The 21,236-nt window shown below is 33.9% G+C and overlaps 1 protein-coding gene and 1 long non-coding RNA gene across 2 annotated transcripts; both read right to left on the bottom strand.

Annotated features, from left to right (window-relative positions):
• Positions 1-1,274: 1,274 nt before the first annotated feature.
• Positions 1,275-2,900, bottom strand: LOC102622134 (phloretin 4'-O-glucosyltransferase-like). The gene has a single exon (XM_006492935.4). The coding sequence runs from the start codon at positions 2,858-2,860 to the stop codon at positions 1,448-1,450; it is 1,413 nt and encodes a 470-aa protein (XP_006492998.2). The 5' UTR covers positions 2,861-2,900; the 3' UTR covers positions 1,275-1,447.
• Positions 2,901-13,262: 10,362 nt separating this feature from the next.
• LOC127899982 (uncharacterized) lies at positions 13,263-17,567 on the bottom strand. The gene is made up of 4 exons (XR_008051857.1): positions 17,070-17,567; positions 14,259-16,375; positions 14,060-14,130; positions 13,263-13,530 (listed from the first exon to the last, which is right to left on the bottom strand). It is a non-coding gene; the product is annotated as an uncharacterized LOC127899982 (long non-coding RNA).
• Positions 17,568-21,236: the final 3,669 nt, after the last annotated feature.

Here is a 21,236-nt window from a genome sequence, read left to right as displayed (position 1 = left end):
ACTTAAAGAAATGGTGGGTACCACCTAATTCAGGGGTGATAAGCTTTGTGTTGAAATGAAAACGTTTAAAGTTTGAATTTCATTTATATAAGTGAGAAGAGAACTGGATTATCTTTAAATTGGGTAATTTTCAAACTAAATAATATTTAAAAAAGAAGATTACTCAATTAAATGGGGTAGGTAGGGACGCGATATTTTCTGCCTTGTTTGATGGTAAGATGTTGCAAATAACATTGGATAAAATATACAACTAAAAAGCTCCAAATCGCCTATGTCTTTTCTTTAATTTAATTCTTTCGTAAATCGTAATCAATTTAATTGATCTTTGTCAAATTCGGCTTAATTGATATAAGGGATCTTACATAAATGAAAAGGCCTTTACACACAAATCATGAGTACTCAAAGGCAGCTTTGTGTTATAACTTTAGCTTTGTTACAGTGAAAGATGTGATCCAATGCTAGATGATTTTCATACTAGCCGCTTCCACAATACAATTGATTTCATATTTTTTTCCAATTAATACTGTATTTGCGACTATGTAGATTAAAAGGTTTAAAATATTATTACATTTTCAATAAAAGAATTAGTGTGATTACAAATGTTAACGATGATACTGTTTCATATACCGAATTTGAAGCTATTTTTAATAATTTTTTTTCCATTAGAAAAATTATATCCTTATTTTTGTTATTTTTGATGACTTGATTGTAATGGCTGGAAAAATCTCTTTTTCCCTAACCGTATTTCATTCCTATAAGAAAAAACAAAAAATTGACTACATTTCTTGTAGTTTGTACGTGACTATACATACAAGAGTGTGTGTGCTTATATATATATATAGCATCACTTTCTATTTCAATTTGTTATTCAGGCTAGGATTTAGGGCATTTGAAAATCTTAAAAAGGATTGCAAATGTTATAACTAGATTTTCAAAAATATATAACAAGTCGGTTTAAAAAATTACTTATATCTAATATGCTAGTCATCTATGTATAATAAAATCATTTAGTAAATAATATATACATAATATGCCGGTTGTAAGTGTATGACATAATATTTGTGATAGAATCTTCAACGTATAATAAAAAAAATTTATCATCTAAGATAATTCGAGATTTAATTAGAATTCGAGATCTCAATCGGGATGAGATCGAAATATAATTTTGTCCAAATTTACTGTTTAGGACAGGATCAAGATCCGCAAAGGCCGGCCGCACGGTCCCGTTACCAACCTAGACTAGAGTACTGATCCCACCGATTTCATGTACTTGCTGACTGAAATTGTAGAGCTAGCTCACTTTCATTATTCCATATGTATAATGGTCTGTCCATAACGAAAATGATAACAACAATAATAAAAACATCGGTACATGTTTGAAGTAATCATGTCATAGTCCTAGACAACGGAAACAAACAAAAAATAAAAATTAAAGAAGATGATAAGTCTACTTGCTGGTGCCAAAGTCATCAACAAAAGCCTTGAGATTCTTATATGAAGACCCACCTTGTTTGGCAGCTTCTCTGGCCAGATCCTTCCATTTCAAAGAATTTCCTCTAAATTCATCTCCTTCTCCCATCACCAACTCCAAACACCTCTTAATCTCATCACTTTCTAGAATCCCTTCTTCATTAGCCTTCACTCTCACTCCAGTTTTGCAGAAGTCCACAATAATTTTAGCGTTTGTCCCTTGGTCTGTCCATTGAGGAAATGCCACCACAGGCACGCCACATACCAGGCTTTCTAAGCTCGAATTCCACCCACAGTGCGTTACAAAACACCCCACCGCTTCATGTGACAGAACCTCCACTTGTGAACACCACGGCACTATCATTCCCTTCTCATTCAGCTCTTCTTTGTACTTCATCACCACGTCATCTGCACCTTTATCTTTATCTTTATTTTCGTGTTCTCTAATGACCCACAAGAATGGATGACCACTATCTAACAACCCGCGTGCAATTTCCTCCACTTGACGCTTCTCCAGGACGCATATGGTTCCGAACGCCACGTAGATAACAGATGATTTGGGCTTCGAGCTTAGCCATTCCATATAATACTCTTTTGAACTATTCTTGCAAAGATCGCCTCCGTACAGCTCTTTTCCGTCCCACAACGCCGATGCAACTAACGGTCCGATTGCGATCATATTGAACTTATCGATGGCTCTTAATGTCTCAGCCTCTAATGCATCGAACGTGTTGACAAGAATTTTTGGATCGGTTTCTTCGACAATTGCCTCCATTTGTTCTTTAAAACAAGTTAATATGAAAGAGTAAGCATCATTTGACTTTCTGGGATCCATGAAAGAAGGAAGATCCCAGCCGGTGAGTGGCGGCAGTCCCGGTAACTCTATCAAATCATTAACCTTCTCTTCAATTAGATCGCCATATCCATAGAAATAATAGTAATAAACGTCGAAAACGAGGGCTGGTTGAATCCAAAGGAGCGCTGAAGGGAGATGATATGCACGCGCCACTTCAGCAGTCCAAGGGAGGAGTAGACTGTAAACCAAGCAAGTAAACGGTTGAGCACCCTGGTTTTCACTGCCCGTGATGATCTCAGTTAGGGCTTCGGAGCTACGACGCTTGAACTCCGAGACGTAGCGCCTCGGATCATTTTGTTTGGAATTGAAACCGTCGTCGTATCCATCGGAGAAGCTCGCAAACGACAAGCCGTCTTCGGGTGTGGGACTATTGGCCATGCGGCGGTAGGCGAAGATGGTGGTGGCGAAGGTGACACGTGTACCAATGCGTATAAGACGCCTGGCGAGTTGGAGGGCTGGGTTTATGTGGCCTTGTGCTGGAAATGTTACTAGTAAAAAGTGGGGTTGGTGTTGCCGGTGCTGCTCCTGCTCCATATCCCTGTTTTTTTTTTTTTTTTTCAAGTACGGAAGTGCATAAGGAGTCGAAGGTTTAAATAGGGATTTCACCTTCATGGAATGACGTTTGAGATGACGATTAAACAATTATACTTACAGTGAATTTCGTCTCAGCCACACGTAGGGGTGGCAAAATAATCCGGACTCGGCTCGAACCCGGATGAACTTGGATTATTTGGTGCAGGTTGAATCCGATCCGGAGATAAAAATGATGCGGATTCGAAATTCATTTTATAAATCCGGACATATCCAGGTCTAGATCCGGGTTTACGTAAATCCAAATATTCGAAATTCAGACCCGGATATCTTTATTTTAAAATTTATTAAATAATCAATTTTAAGTTATTAAATCTAAGTATAAAACCAAAAAAAAAAAAAGAAACCCTAAAACAAACTACAGCCGCAACAACCCCGTTTCTCCTCCTCTCTCACCTTCTTCAATCTTCACGCCACAAAGCCTAAATTCATTCGTCAATTTGTCATCATCCTTGTCAATATTCAAGTAATCCCTAAGCATCATCATCAACAGCTCATCATCATCCTCAATATTCAATTTATCCCGTCGTCGTTCTTCTTCATTAAATCATCGCGCCACTGTTTGTCTTCATCAAATCGTCGCGTCGTCGTCCATGATTCACCATCGTCTTCATCGCGTCACCATTCATCTTGATTACATCATCAACATACATGCTTCTTGGGAATTAATAGTGCTCTGAGGTGATATTAACATATGTGGGTCAGCTTTTATCTCTAAATCATGATTCATTTCAATTCATTTATATTCAAGTTGTCTCGATTGTAAAGAATCTATAATCCTTCAATTCATCGGTGCTTGCGATTTGAACTCTTTTTGGAATTTTCATAACGTGAAAGAGGTTTATGTTTTTTAGTTCATTTAGTTATCCAGGTTTTAAATCTGGCATCCAGACACCAGACTCGGAGCCAAAAAATTCAGGTTTATATCCAGATCCGGAATACAAAATTATCATCTAGATCTGGAACCGGAAAGGCTAAACCCGGACCCGAATTTTGCCATCCCTACCCACACACAGTTTTGAGTGGACCAAACAACCTTTTTGTGATATAATTAGAAATTTTGTCGGACTATAAACTGATGATGCAATACGTCAAAGGCAGCTGGTCTGGACTGCATGATTATGGAACTGCAGCTACAGGCTTTTTGTGGCTGAATTTTTCTGGTTAACGTTCTGTGTTTTCTGAAAACTAATTCGCAATCGTCTGGATGCCGATATTCATTCATCGATGCTTGTTTGGGGCTGGATTTTTCTAATGTCACCGAAGAGAATAATCAACTTAAGCTGGCCTAGAATTTATAGTGTTATTAAGATAAATTAGCTTAACAAGTCTGACCTAGAAGTCTATTAATCCGATGAGAATTTAGGTCAACCAAAAGAAAATATTGAAGTTAAAAAGGATGTGTTCTATCTTTAATAGATCCATTCAACAATCTGTAATTGCACTAAAATGTATCGAGACCTGAAACAAAATTTCTGGTGGAGGAATATGAAGGGTGATATTGCTGATCATGTTTCGAAGTGTTTGGTGTGTCAGCAAGTGAAGATTGAACACCAGAGGCCTACGGGCTCTCTTTAGTCGCTTCCAATTCTAGAATGGAAGTGGGAGCACATTACCATGGACTTTGTGAGTGGGTTACCTCGTTCGAGGAAGAGTTGTGACTCAATTTGGGTAATTGTGGATCGTTTGACTAAGTCGGCGCACTTCTTACCAATGAAGGCTAGTGATAAGCTTTGGAAGTTGGGCAAGCTTTTTATTGATGAGATAGTGAGGTTACATGGAGTACCAGTGTCCATTGTCTCAGATAGAGATCCACGCTTTACCTCTAATTTCTGGGCTGGACTACAGAGGGAGTTTGGAACAAAGTTGAGATTGAGCACTGCTTTTCATCCTCAGACGGATGGACAGTCAGAAAGGACTATCCAAACTCTCGAGGACATGTTGCGAGCTTATGTGTTAGATTTGGGAGGTAATTGGGAAGAACATCTACCACTAATAGAGTTTGCCTACAATAACAGTTTCCATTCTAGTTTTGGCATGGCACCTTTTGAAGCTCTATATGGGAGGAAGTGTAGGTCGCCGATATGTTGGGATGAGGTTGGTGAAAGGAAACTCTTGGGACTGGAATTAGTACAGATTATAGCTGAGAAGATCAAGCTAATACGAGAGCGTCTTCGTACGGCTCAGAGTAGGCAGAAGAACTATGCAGACCGACGTAGACGTGATTTGGAGTTCCAAGTTGGGGACTATGTGTTCCTAAAAGTCTCACCTTGGAAGGGAGTTTTTCGTTTTGGGAAGAGGGGCAAGCTCAACCCTAGGTTTATTGGTCCTTTTGAGGTTCTGGAGAGAATCGGCCCAGTGGCATATCGAGTGGCGTTACCACCAAGCCTTTCGAGGCTTCATAATGTATTTCATGTGTCAGTATTGAGGAAGTACATGGCTGATCCTTCTCATGTATTGGATTACCAACCTATCCAAATTGCCAATGATATGTCATATGAGGAGCAACCAATGGAGATAATAGATAGGAAAGAACAAGTTCTAAGGAGAAGGGTTATTTCTTTCGTAAAGGTTCGTTGGGCGAATCATACTACAGAGGAAGCCACTTGGGAGCGAGAGGATGAAATAAAGGAGAAGTATCCTCAGCTATTTGAGTATTAGGGTAAAGCTCTAATTTCGAGGACGAAATTTTTTTAAGGGAGGGAGAAGTTGTAACGCCCAATTTTTATTTATTTATTTTTCCTCTTTTGCCCTTATTAAATTGAGTAGGATAGTTATTATTGAGTGTTTGTGTGTGAGTAAAATTTATCGGATTGTTTTAAATAAGTTACGTAAGTTATTATTATTATTTTTAAATATTTATTAATTACCAAGTATTTAAGAGAAAACCATCTTTTTAAGAAGCCGTCTTTTATTTTTTTACATCGTTACAAACCCTAGAAAGAAAAGAAGGAAATATAAGTCTTTGGAGAAGGAAAGGAAAGTTTTATCACTTCCTTTGTTAGTGTTTGCCTTAAGGTATTTAGTATTTCTTCAGACTTATATGATTTATTTTTATGGAATTGTTTGCCTTTAATTACTTGTAGTATGATTTGGGTATTATATGTATGTTTGTAATGTTGTGATGATATGAACAGTCTCTATTCCCTGCTTGAAATCATTTTCTTTAGTTAGAATCACGTGAATATCTTACATATCATGTAACCAGACATCCTAGGCTTTCCATTGATAGGTTTTGTGTTGAAATCGTCTGAGTATGCAAATTGTTATGGGTTTTCGAAGTTGGGTTACTGGTGTTGGAAAATTCCGATTTTCAGCAGCGGTTCTCAACTCTGGAAATTTTTGTATAAGGTTACACATCCTTTAAAATTATGGCGATTTTTGTGCCAACAGATCTATGTCTCCTATGCTTGCATATTTAATTTCGTAGTTTTATTTTTTATGGTTGAATTACTAAAACTCGTAACATATGGCTGCTGCAAATCTGGAAACTGTTTTCCAGAATTTCAGAAGCTGAAACGTGTAACAGTTGGGCTAGTTTATGAATATTACAGGCCATGTTAGAATTTTATAATGCAATTTCAATCTTTCCTCTGTCTTTAAAAACTGGAATCGTGATTTTTGGGCATGTAAAATAAAAGATACGAATTTTTGAAATTCTGTTTCCAAATCTGGAATTTTCTGGACGGGTTAGATGTTCTCGGAAATAAAATGTTTTCAAATAGTTTCAGGAGTCCAAAAATTATGAATTTTAATTATATGCTTTTTGAATGTGTCTTCTGTAATTAGAAAAAAGAAGCATATTATTTTGAGTACCAAAGAATATTTTATGAATTTTCTAAGTGGAAAATGACTGTTTTGGTCAGTGCTGGACAGTTTTTGTTACTTTGGTTAAAGGTCAATATTCTGACTCGATTTTGACTTGTGCTGATTTTTTTGTGAAATATTGTATGCAATGCTATGCATGTTCACAGTGCCTCTGTAAATTTTCATGGTTTTCCGACATGTGTATAGGTTATTAAAAATCAACATGTGCAGGATACTCATAAGTATAGGATATGTTTAGAATATGTATAAGTATTAAGGTAGTATTAGTGTGTATGATTTAAGGATGATTGGGATTATGTTTAAGGTTAGAGTTGATATTGATAAGAATATTTTTTTATGATGATTTTAGGACGTGGGTGAGCTCGTTGGTTGTTCTTGAGGTATTGAATTGATTGCTACGGATCGAGGTAAGTAGATACATGCATGATGTTCTTTAAAATAAACGTAATTTACGTTACAAAAATTATGTTTAAATGGAAATTTTTACAAAACTGATTTCTAAAATATTTAAATGAATTTTGTAAAATAAAAACACTTGTAAATGAATTTATATAAAATTATTTTAAAATGAATTTTCTTAAGAAATTTAGTTTTCTTAAACAAAATGTTTTCTTAAAGAATTTTCTAAAAGAATTAAATGATCAAAGAAAGGTTCTTAAATGTTTTAGAAGACTTTAACTGCTATTTATGAAAGAATGTATGGTGGATTAAAAAAATGTTTTGGCTCATAGTCCGTAGTAATGTATATGATGTTAATGTTATGATGTTATGAAATGTTATGGCCAGCTTGCTGGTATGATGATGATCTTGTGCACAAGGATGTTACGAACAATGTGGGGTATAGTACCCTGAATGAGGAACAATGCGGGGTATAACACCCTAAATGATGAACGATGAATGATGATGACTACGAGGCATGAGCTACCAATGTCTACGCTTTAATGTTTTTATAAATGTTTTTATATGGATCCACCCCTTATGCTAAATGAAGATGATGTTATAAAATGTTTAACGATTCTTGACAAAGGTTTTCAAATATTGTGCATGGATTTGCTTACTGAGTTGACGGCTCACCCCTCGTCTCTAATATTTTGCAGATTGATTAGAATTGTGGCTTGGGTGCTTAGATGGAGAATTTTTGCTTAGTGGATCTTTGGAGTTGCTTTAAAGATTAAATTTGGCTAGACTTTTTATTTTGGATTAGAGACTTTACTTTGGAGAGTTTATTTCATATGTTTTATGTAAGGATTCAGTTGGAGTATGAATAATAGTTGTTTATCTTGAGATTTATTAATAATAATAAATGATGTGAGGTTTCATTCCAATTTTACCCTTGTGTTTTCATGGGTAATTTTTTGGGGTGTTACATGTAACACCCTAGGTGAATCCCACATCGGCAAAGCACGGGAGAGATGCTGGGTTTATAAGGGGTGATCCACACCTTAATTGGCAAGACGCGTTTTGGGGTGTATGGGCGCCCCAAGAACAAATCCGTGCGGGCCTTGTTAAGGCCCAAAGCAGACAATATCTTGTCAGGTCTGGGTTGGGTCATGACATTGTGGTATCAGAGCGATGGTGGGGCAAACCTCAGTGAGGACGCTGAGTCCCCAAGGGGGGTGTATGTAACACCCTAGGCGAATCCCACATCGGCAAAGCACGGGAGAGATGCTGGGTTTATAAGGGGTGATCCACACCTTAATTGGCAAGACGCGTTTTGGGGTGTATGGGCGCCCCAAGAACAAATCCGTGCGGGCCTTGTTAAGGCCCAAAGCAGACAATATCTTGTCAGGTCTGGGTTGGGTCATGACATTGTGGTATCAGAGCGATGGTGGGGCAAACCTCAGCGAGGACGCTGAGTCCCCAAGGGGGGTGTATGTAACACCCTAGGCGAATCCCACATCGGCAAAGCACGGGAGAGATGCTGGGTTTATAAGGGGTGATCTACACCTTAATTGGCAAGACGCGTTTTGGGGTGTATGGGCGCCCCAAGAACAAATCCGTGCGGGCCTTGTTAAGGCCCAAAGCAGACAATATCTTGTCAGGTCTGGGTTGGGTCATGACATTGTGGTATCAGAGCGATGGTGTGGCCTAAAATCAAGGAAACAATTGTTCTCTAAAAATTGGAGAAATTGGCATATATGGAGATTTTGGTTCTAGTTAAATATTGCCAATACTCCTCTATAGACTATAGGGTAGCCGCATATGTATAATTATTGAAAGAAAAAAAGTATTTGCTTCTGAACTTTTTAAAGATGGAACTACATATAGTCAATTAACATTCTAATATAAAAAAAACATGTAAATTTCTAATATAAGCAAATCAATAATAATAAAAAAATTTAAAGAGAGAAAGGAAGAGAATCGAGCATGAGATTTTTACATGGTTCGACAAAAACCCGACTATATCCACACCTCCAGCCTCACTAAGTTTGAGGATTCCACTATTCAAGTCTTACAACCCCAAGACTTCAATAAGAATATAATTAACTTCTAAAGTGTCAATAAACTTTTACAATTTAAGATGATTCCACACCTCTTTTCCCAAGTGATTCCCACATTATCAATCACTCCATTTTGATGTAAAAGTGAATATTACACAAATTCTCACTCACACAATGTATGTGTTTAAAAATGAAAAATCAAAGTGTGATTTGATGAAAGAGTAAACAAATTTATACTCAAGACAGTTTGATATGCAAAAACAAGCTTAATGACAATTATAAAATCACTCTAAATTGAATTTGATAAAGCCTTTCATAGTTAGAGAAGAAAACTAGCTGTTGTAGACTTTCTGGAGGTTATTGGATCGTCGTTTGATCTTGTGGAAGTTACCGTTATGCAACAATTTGATTAATCGACTAATCGTTTAAGAATCTGGACAAAAACGGATAATTGTTAATCTTGAAACGGCAAACCGATTTTATAAAGATAACACTTAGTTCTGATTTTGGAAGATAACTATGAACTCTTTATTAGAAAACGGTGAACTGTTTATTCGAAAACAGTTAACTGATAAATTTCAGAGAGCAATTTAGCTAAAAACAGTGAACCATTTAGCACAAACGGGTAGCCAATTATTTCTTGCAGATTTCTGGAATTAAACGGCAAATCGACAACTCCAAACGGTAAGCCAACCCTGAGCAAATTAGTTTTTAGAATTTAACGGTAAGCCAACAACTTCAAATGGTAAACTGACTATTCAAATTTTAGCATAACGATTACTTGCATAAAGTCAAAACGACAATTTGACAGAGGTTAGCGGTGATCTGATTATGCCTAGAAAGTTAACAACGGTTAGTTTTCTTCTCCAACTATAAAAAGGCTCTATCAAATTCAAATTAGTGTTGATTCTGCAATCATCATTGAGCTTGTTGTTGTGCATTAAACATCTCTTGTGCTTAAAACTTTTTAGATCATACTTTGTAAACACCTACATTGTATGAAGAAAAATTGTGTAATTTTCATTTCAATATCAAATTGAGTGTTTGAGAGTGAGGGAAACATTTGAGTTAAGAAGTTTGGGATAATCTCTTGTTATAAAGGTTGATTGACACATTGTAAGTCAATTGTAAAAAATTTTGAAGCTTTAAGGTGTAAGGCTTGGTCAGTGAAATCCTCAAGTCTGATGAGCTTGGAGGCGTGGATATAGGCGGAGGTTGCCAAACCATGTAAAAATCTCGTGTTTGATTCTTTCTCTCCCTTTTCTCTTTACATTTTTATTGTTGTTATTTAGTTGTTATTTGTTCTATCTTTGCATTAAATTTTTTATTTAAAATACTTCATAAATTTTAGAAATTCAATTCACCCCCCTCTTGGGTTGCTTAGCCGGTATTTCCAGAATGTGAAGTACTAGACTCTTTTATTGATAAAATCTTAAAAGAGCTTATTAATTAGTAAGTTATGAAATTGTGCTTGTTTACTTGTATTTTCTTATATTAGTTACTAATATGTGGTTTTCAATTTTGAAATTAAGTTCGTTGAGAATGTTTAGCACGGCACACGAAAAAATTAATCGTAGCAAGTAAGGAACATGAGTCTTAAATTGAAATTCATAATAGTTTTATATAAGATTTTAAATTCGTTGTTACATGAATTTGCTCATTGTATAACTTAAATCTATTACTTTCTCTTTTGTGGTGTCCTCATCAACCTAAAAATGTTGAGCATTGTAGATATTATATGAGACATTATGTCTAATACTATGTCTTTATTCTAGAAAAGATATTGGCAATTTTTATTAAATATTCATTTATGTTTTTACAACTAGGTAATTTATATATTTTTCACTTCATAGTTTTTAAAGACACAAAGCTATGCTCAAGGAGAGATTGATGAGGTTAGATGGGAGTGGGCTAGATATATACATGGCAACTTGCTGCTACATATGAAAATTAATTGATTGATAATTTAAGGCTAGTCTATAAATATATAATAGCATTTTGTTCTCTAACTTATCAAGATTTAATATGACCTGCAACAAATGAGTTTGATATACTTATTTTTTTTGTTACTTTGCAAAAAAAATGTTGTAGGCTCCTAGTATGATTTGCTTGAAAATATTGCATGAAGACTTGATGAGAATTTAAATGTGGTAGCTAGAGTACATATGGGAGAGCTAATATTTTGTTGAAGATGAAAGATTGTGAAAGCTCTTTATATTAGACTGTGAGAACTTTGTTAGTTAGTAGTGGATTTTGTCAGATACTGAAGAGTAATTATGATAATTTTACTATAATAGCTAATATTTTGTTGAAGATGAAGGATTATCTAAGGTTTTTACAAAGCAATATCTTGTATTTGTACAAAAGTAATTATAAATGTATATTCGATACAAAATGACAATTAAATAGCGTGAGAATTAGTTTTAAAATTTTTATTTTTTTAATAACATCAAAGATGACAGTTACATGAAAAAACAACATTATACTGTAATGACAAAGATGACCTTTATTATTTATAAACCATCATTATAAACATCTATAGTCTAAAGGTGAGCAAATAACCCTATCAGATTCGAATATTTCGGGTTTAGATCAAATGCGGATTGAAGGATAAGTTAGATCAGATGATCTTTTGTTAATCCAATCGGATTGTATATGGATCAGATCAAACCCGATCTGATCTGACAATCCAATTAGATTAAGGAAAAAAAATAAAAAACCAAACCCACAACCACGCACACTTACATACACACACACACACACACACAAAGCCTCATATGACCGCACCTGCCATTGTTGACATAAACATTCTTATAACATTGATTTTGATGATAACAAATAAAATTAAAAATGATGGAGTCTTTAAATTGATCAAATTTCTTAGGCCGCATAATATTCTGGACAAGATTAAGGTTCGGGAAACTAACAGATAGCCATTAAGTTTAAAACAACAAAACTGATAACATATGGTTGAGTTATTAATAGCTTCTAGAAATTAACAGTTAACCGTTTATGAGAAGACGACTAACTAATAAATTCTAAAAATGAATTTATCTAAAAATGACAAATCGTTACTCACAGAACGTAAACTAACTTCAAACAGGTGAGCTTCTGGAATTAAATAGCAAACCATTATGCGAAAACAACAAGCCACTTTAATCAGTGAACTCTCTGGAATTAAATGGTATATTGATAATTTCAAATGGTGATTCAATAATTCAATTTCATCATAACAGTTACTTACCACAAGTCAAAATAGTAAATCTGCTAAGGTTAACGGCGATCCAATAATTTTTAGAAAATCAACAACCACTAATTTTCTTCTTCATATATAAAAGGCTTCATCAAATACAATTTATAAATGTGTTCAACGATTATCATCAAGTTTATCATTGCTTATTCAATCTGTTCTGAGCTAAAATTTGTTTATTCCTTTATCAAATCACACTTTGAACTTTCATTTGTAAACACATACACTGCGTAAGGGAAAATCTATGTAATCTTCAAATTTGAGTGATGTAAACGTGGGAAAACCTTGGGAAAGGGGTGAGAGATTATCTCATATTGTAAAGGTTTTATTGACACTAGGGGTGGGCAAAACCAAGTTCGAGTTGGGTTCGGGCAACCTAATCGGGTTTCGGGTTGTTCGGGTTAGACAAAAATCAATCCAAACTTAACTTGAATTATTGATGTTCGGGTCGGGTCAATAATTCGGGTTAAGTTCGGGTTAGATCAGGTTGGATTTAAAACAGGTCGGATTGAGTTTGGGTCATTTCGGGTCTAATCGAGTCAGTTCGGGTCAAATTGGGTCAGTTCGAGTTGGTTGAAATCGAGTCAAATCAAGTCGGGTCAATATTTTGAGCTCTTTTTTTTCCTATTTTTTGTAGTTTTTAAGGTGGTTTTAAGACATTTTTCTTAATTGTAGTCATTTTTACTAATTTTCAACTGAAAAAAATAGAAAAGAAAATGCTATTAAATCAAATGAATAAAATTAAAATGTTAGAATAAGATTATTTGCCTATTGGCTTGGAGGGTAGGATTAGGATGATTATTTGCTCAACCAACAAAGTCCAAACTTAAGTTAAAATTAATACAAACTTACAAAGTCCAAAGCACAATTTCCAAATATTAGTCTTTGAAAGTTTGAAACACAAACTCACAAAGTCACAAAATTTAAACATAATTAAATTGTTCAGAAACACAAATCACAAAGTTCAAAGTTCAAATATTAAAACTAAATAAGCTTCCTTAGTTCCTCCACCTTGGTTCCTCCATGGCTCCATGCAAGCACTTTGACAAGTTCTAAATTTAAATTCTTGAACTCCAAGTTCAAGCGCCGATTCCCTAGAGAAAGATTGAAGAAATGTACAATAACTATTTTCTTTAAGCCACGTTGCAAATGAACAAACTCAATTCATATAAAAAATTGAGCAAATAAACCAAATTCATAAGGTTACACATCAAACACAAACACAAATAAATAAATCCAATCATATCTTTAATTGAGCTAAAGGGGTGTTCCAATCTTTCTAATTTCTATTATATCATTATAAATTTATAATTACAAATAAATATAATATGTTTAGCAAATTTTTCAATACACACACACACTTTAAATATATATAATTAAGTCAATCATGCTTATTTTGTGGCATTCATCACCAAATCAAGTTAATAATAATACTACACAATAATACCATTCTATCAACTTCAACTTGTCTAACTAAAACAATTACAAATTTATAATTTTACAAACTATAATTAGACTTAAAAATTTAAAACTATAACAACTATAATTATAGTTTAAATTACAACCTAATACTAATAGTACTATAATATCAAATTATGAATAATAATATATATTAAAAGTTACCTTTCAAACATCCATAACACCAATGTCGGTGCTCACCGCTTCCACTGTCAAAGCTTGCGATCTTATAAGCTCTATAAAATCCAAAAAAAAAAAAATAGTAACTCAAGTACATGACTACATGTAGATGTTCTATATAATGTTATAATACATTTTAAATATATTATGTATATAATGTATGATAAAAAATTAAAAACATTACCTTCTTGTAATTCCATATGAAATATTTGCTCATTAATATTTTCTTGGAGGTTGTAGACAGGATTGGCAAAAGGTTTAGACTGCAACCAATTTTCAGTGCATATCAATGCCTCAACCATAGCCGGGGTTAAAGAACTCCTATACTCATCAATAATATGACGCCACTGTGGAAACAGGAACAACGAGGACATCCCTTGCAATTTTCTCCAGAATTGAATACCTCGATCCATTCACCTTCCACCAAAGCAAAACATTAAGTTTAAGATTGCTAGGATCTTTAACTGGGTCCTTCAAGTACCTTTCCACCTCAGATACTACTCTTTTGCTCTCATTTTGGACAGAAACCTTCCTGGCATATCCAAGGAAAGGGCGAGCAACAAGAAAAGCATCATCACCTTCACCACCAGCAACATCCACCAAATTAGCCTCAGTTGTAAAACGTTAAGAAGAACTTGTACCTCCATAGCTGCCACTAAGACCACTCTCACTATACATCGACGGTGTGGAACTAACGGAGAATGCACTATATGCATCATAAAACTCATTCAACAAGTCCTTCACTGCTTTGGTCATTTGTTCAACCATAAAATTATCATTGCCAAAAATATGTTTAGCAAAATCTATTTTCGCTCGTGGATCAAGAATAGAGGCAATAATCAACATTTTGTTTATCTTTCTCGTGGACTCCCAATACTTATCAAATTTTTCCCTCATACTATAAGCCATAGAGGACACCCAAGGATCTGTACTTTCTTGTAGTGCAGTCAATGAACTCTCAATTAAGCCAATAATGACATAACAAAGATTAGAAGTCACACTTAAAGAAGCAGAAAACAATAATGTGGCATCATAAAATACCTTCAAAAACTTCACAATTCGTTCAGCATTCTCCCAGTCATCCGGTCCAGGTGGGCCCACCCTTCTAACATTATTCTCTTTCTTAGCAAAGTATGCCTCATTTGGTTTATCCACTTCTGTCATTCTATCAAATGCCGCTTGAAATTTCAGCGCAGTCATCAATATTAAATAAGTGGAATTCCACCTAGTAGGACAATCCAAAACAACAATTCCCTTTAGATAATTCACTTGCTCAGCACATTGTTTAAATGTTCACAGCCTCGTGGTGGAGGATCTCACGTACTTCACAGCATTACGAATAGCGGCAACACTAGCATGCAACTCACTCAATCCTGAAACAACAATCAAATTCAAAATATGTGCACAACAACGCACATGCATATATTGTCCTGCCAACACAAGTGCATCATCATTCTTCCAAGCAAGCAACTGTATAGTGACATAACCAACAACAATATCATTTATAGTGGCATTATCAACAGTTATTGGAAACAACCTCTCAATCCCCCAGTCCTGTAAGCAAGCCATAATCTTTTTGCCAATTGACTTCCCTCTATGATCTTTGATTACGTTAAAACTAATAATCCTCTTAATCAAACACCAATCACTATCAATAAAATGAGTTGTAATCACTATGTAACTTATGTTTTGAACAGAATTCCATAAATTAGTTGTAAGAGACACCCACTGCTTGTTGTTGCAAATCAAACTCTTCAACATTGCCTTTTCCTCCAAAAATAACTCCATAACATCTCTACCAATAGTTCTTCGAGATGGCATAACGAATTGCGGGATAGTTACACTGTAGAAATGCCTAAATCCTTTGTTGTCTACAAAACTGAGCGGTAACTCACCCATAATAATCATTTTAGTTATTGTCCTTCAACATGTGTCTTGACTCCATCCTTGACCCAAAACAAAATTACTTGCATTTTCTTCGCCGCCCTCAGCTGTAAAATTTTGTTGACTTCCACTTTGTTGTTTGCGAAATGTCTTGTATAATTGACATGTCTTTAAATGCCTTGTCATATTTGTAATCCCATCAAGCCTTGAATGACATTGATATTGTCTACCACAATAGTTGCACATGCATTTGTTTGGATTATCTTCGAGTAAAGTGAAATGATTCCACACTTTCGATCTTTTCTTCATTGGCGGTCTTTTCCGCTTTGCCTTTTCCTTTCCTCTTTGAGTTCCTTCCATTTGTACAATTTGTTCTTCTTCGTCACTCATCGAATTCGATCTTGAATGTCCAAGCATCTGAATATAAAAAATAATCATTAATTCAAAAATCAAAACATAGAAATATTATTAACATAATCTAATTAGTAATTTCAATTCAAATTGTTCATACTCCATAAACAAAAAGCAAGAAATTCATGATTATTAATTAATTTATAATATCCAATTACCCATTCTTTATAATAATATGATATTATTTGCCTATCTATGTCTTAATTCTTATTATAAACCCTTTAATTTCAAACCCAAATTACTTGTACTTAACGATTAATGAATGATTAACAATTTAACATACAATAAAATATTAATTGAATGAGTTAATGTTTTTAAGGTTGAAGGCTTGAAGCTACTGCACAAGTGCACAAAATCACATAACACATTATAATTATAAAATATATGCAACATAATACTTAATTTCAATATTTAATCTACCTAATGTGCTAATTTATTCATAAAAAATCAATTATTAACTGTTATTAACAAATAACAATTATTAACAATTATCAATTAATATTATTTTAATTATTAATAATTAACAAAAGTTTTGTTATTTATTAACAATTAATAAAAATTTATTCATAACAAAATCATAAATACACCAATTTTCTTGATTTTATTACTAATATTTATAAATACATAATTACAACAATCAAATAATAACCAATTACATAATAACTAATTAAGCATATATAATTATATAGTATATATATACCATGAAAGTTATGACTTATGAAACTTGAAAGTTGAAGCTTGAAAGTGGAAAGCTTCAAAATTGGGTTCGGGTGGGGAGAAAGTCAGGTCGGGTTGTGAGGATTCGGCCTTCAAGCAGCAGATCGGTGGCCACGGCTCACGGCTGGACGCAATTTCACTTGGCAGCAAATCGCGGCTTCACTTGGCAGCAGATCGCGGACGGCTCACGACTGGACGGGTTTCACTTGGCAGCAACTGGTCGCGGCTTCACTTGGCAGCACCAGATCGCGGTTTCAGCAGTTGGCAGCAACAGATCGCGGTTCAGGGTTGTGTCTTGTGTTGTGGTGTGTGTGAGTCTTGTGGTGGCTGGCTGCGGGTGAGTCTTGTGGTGGCTGGCTACAGCTGGCTTGTTTGTGTTGAGTGTTGACGGTGAAATTGTGAAGTTGTGAATGATTCTTGTTTGTCTTGTGGTGGTGTGTGGCTGTGTGCATTTGTGAATTTGTGAATTGTTGTGAGTGACTTTGTGTGTGTGCTGCGCAGTGTGCGGCGTGTGTGTGTTTAGGTTTAATTTGGTTTTTTTTTTACTACCTAATCGGGTAAACCCGATTCGATCACAACCCGATCGGGTTTGTGATTTTTAATCCGATCGGGTTTCAATCCCGACCCGATCCGATCCGAACCCAAAATTTTTCAAGTCGAGTCGGGTCGGGTAAAATGCCCACCCCTAATTGACACCTTGGAAGTCAATTATAAACATCTTGAAGCCTTAGGTTGTAAAGGTTTAGACAGTGGAATCCTCAAGCTTGGTTAGCTTGGAGGCACAAATGTAGGTAAAGTTTGCCAATCCACATTAAAATATCATGTTTGCTCTCTTCTCCCTTATTTCTTTAAATTATTTATTGTTGTATACTTTTATTTGCTTAATTTAAAAAAAACACAATTTACCCCCCTCTTGGGTTGCTTAGTGAGAATTTCATTTAGTATCAAAGTAAGGTTCTCTTGTTAGGACAATCTACCTCTATACCGTTATTTTATTTTACAGAAATGAGTACCTATATTAGAAAACGGGCATAAGAATTTACTTACAGGCCATAGATTATAAAATATAGGAAATCGTTAGTGATTGTCCATTCATGCTAACCACTAAAAACAAAAAAAAATGGAAGAAATTCCAAATCCTTCACGTGAATGAAGTGAGGCAGAAAAGAAAAAGATATTTTTAAACTCCAAAGCAATGAATGTCTCATTTTGTACATTAAATAAGAAAGAGTTTCACAGAGTTTCAGTTTGTTCCAATGCATATGAAATTTGGAGAAATTCAGAAATTGTTTATGAAGGAAGAAAACAAGTTAAAGAGTCTAAAATTAGTAAATACATCAGGCAATATGAATTGTTCAAAATGGAACAAAATGAAATTGTACATTTGATGCATACTAGATTTACAGATATAGTAAATACTTAGGAGCCCTAGGGAAAACTTTTTCAAATGGCGAGAAGGTATAGAAAACCATTAGGCCTTTATCAAAAGAATAGAGATCTAAGAGAACCATCATTGACGAAGCCAAGGATTTAAATATTTTATCTATTGATGATTTAATTGGCTCACTTATTTCTTATAAAAAGGATTTGGCAACTGAAAGAGGTGATGAAGATAAAAAGAAAAAGAGCATTACCATGAGAGCTTCAAGATTTAGAAAGTGACGAAGAAAGCAAATTTGAAGATGAAGATATGGCTATGATAGCCAGAAAATCAAGGAAGTTTTTAAAGAAATCTAATGAGCGGAAGAGGTTCAGGAACTTTAAAAGTCAGAAGGAGACGATTATTTGCTTTGAATGCAAAAAGGCTGGACACATAAAATCATAACGTCCTCTTCTCAACAAGGTGAAAAAGAAAGTTATGGTGCCAACATGGGATGATAGCGATGAAGAGATCTCAGATGAGGAAGAATCACATGAAGTGCCAAACTTGGCATTTATGGCAATAGGAGAAGAACTTGATGAGATAAATGATCTTCCTTCTTGTAACACTTTAATTCCACTAACAAGGCACTACGGTAGAATTGAAGTGAACCGGATTTCATCATTCTCATATTTAAAACTTTCAAAGTAATAACCAATAATAAATTTTCTAAACCTCCAAAAGAATATAAATAAATTTTGAAATAACATATCCTCAATAAATATCATCCTAAAAGAAGCTAAATTGTTCTTAGATTATCAACGTAACATTAATCCTCAAAAGAAACAGAGCCCTTATTCTCCCTCTGAAGACCATGAGCTCGCATCATCTAAGTCTATCTGCAAAAATTTGGTAACAAGGGGTGAACCGTCAATTCGGTAAGTAAATTCATACACAATACTAAAAGCCATTAAAAACAATTTAATAAAGAATCTTAAATATACATAATAATAAGAAATATTACCTTTGTAAATCATCATTTAGTACAAATAAATCACATCATCATAAAGTCATTTAAATCCTTTAAGCATAACTAAAACATTTTAAACACATAAAACGTAATTAGCTCATGTCACATAGTATCACCAGTAGACCCGATGACCCAGCCATATAACATCATTCAGGGTACTGTACCCCATGGAAATCATTAACTTTAACATCATATATGCACAAAATCTGGCTAATCTTCCATAACATAACATAACATCACTGCGGACAACGAGCCAAAATATATAAAATCATCTTTGAACTTTTAATCATTTGTAAACTTCCATAAATTACATTTAAATAATTCATAATTATTTCAAAGTATTTGACTTATTAAAATGAAAGCTTTCATTTTAAGACAATTTATAAAACAAGTTTTTAATAAATAAAGTTTTATTATAAATAATTTTAAAATATAATTTTACTTAACAAAATATTATAAAATACTAAAACAAATCAGTTTCATATACCTTTCATCTAACATAATACATAACTCAAATTAAAAGTAAATTAATAGTGAAATACATGTATCATGCAAGAATCTACTTACCTCGATCCTCAACAATAAAAAGAACGGTAGCCTCAACCATGAGCTCACTCTCATCCAAAAACATCAAGACACATTCTTATCAATATTATTGCTTATTTTGACCTTGATATAAATCCAACATAATCAAGTCTAGTCATAAGTACTAAACTATCAAAGCTAGTCTAAACTTGACCATCCTATACAAGCTGATTTTTACCAAGCTAACCATATGTCAGAAAATTATAAAAATCCAACATAATCAAAGTAATATATCAAATTTCTAGAATTTTTAAAGATGTAAAACTATTTTAAACAAATTTATATTAAGAGACCAGCAAACCTATCCAAGAACTTTCAGGTTCATGTTCCACGCTTCAAAAATTCATAACTTAATGCAAACTCATAACTTATAAATCATATAGGATTCATAATTTTATATGGATATAATTTTTATAGGTCATTCTAAAGCCTTTTAATAGCCTAAACTAATTTCACCATCAGCAACCGCAATTCTGGAAAGCAGTTTCCAGAACTGCAGCAACCCAACATAATGATTTTTTATAATTTTTTTACACAACCAAAAATTATGAAATTAAACATGCAGTAATTTGACATAATGAAGATTAAACAAAAAAATCAACATAATTTTCAGAGATCATTTAGATAGACAGAAAAATCGCGAAATCAGTCATGCTGCTGAAAATCAAAATTTTCCAGCATCACTGTTCCAACTTCAAAAATTCACAACAAATTGATTAATTGGAATCTCCTTGAAAAAATATATATCATTGAAAACCTTAGGATGTCTAGTTTAATATTTTGAAAATTTGGTGTAGAAATTGAATAAAAAATAAATAGTAATCAAATCATAGCACTCATGCCTCATAATGCCTAGCAAGTCATTCATGATAAAGAGAACAATGCATGCATTCATTGTGAAATACATAAGATTAGAGAACATGTATTAGAGAAAGATAATTACCTCAAAACTTGTTTCAAACATGCATAAAAGAAAACCCTAGAATTCTTTGCTTTTATATAGTTATTAGGTTAAAGAATTTTAATCGTAGGAAAAAAGGAAGAGTTTATGTTTTATTAAAATACTTGCTTTAAAAAAAATACATTATATGATAAAGATGGCAATCCTTTATATTTTATTTTAGAAAAGTAAATAATAAAAATAGATTAATAAAAAATTTTATGACTTTTCTCAA

This window comes from Citrus sinensis, chromosome 9 (genome assembly GCF_022201045.2).
Source record: "Citrus sinensis cultivar Valencia sweet orange chromosome 9, DVS_A1.0, whole genome shotgun sequence".
Lineage (NCBI taxonomy): Eukaryota > Viridiplantae > Streptophyta > Magnoliopsida > Sapindales > Rutaceae > Citrus > Citrus sinensis.
Note: the sequence above shows the minus strand (reverse complement) of the source record. Positions and strands in the feature narration are given on the sequence as shown.

What these genes read in the sequence shown, in the direction of transcription:
- LOC102622134 (XM_006492935.4), bottom strand. Translation starts at nt 2,860, where the DNA reads ATGGAGCAGGAGCAGCACCGGCAACACCAACCCCACTTTTTACTAGTA.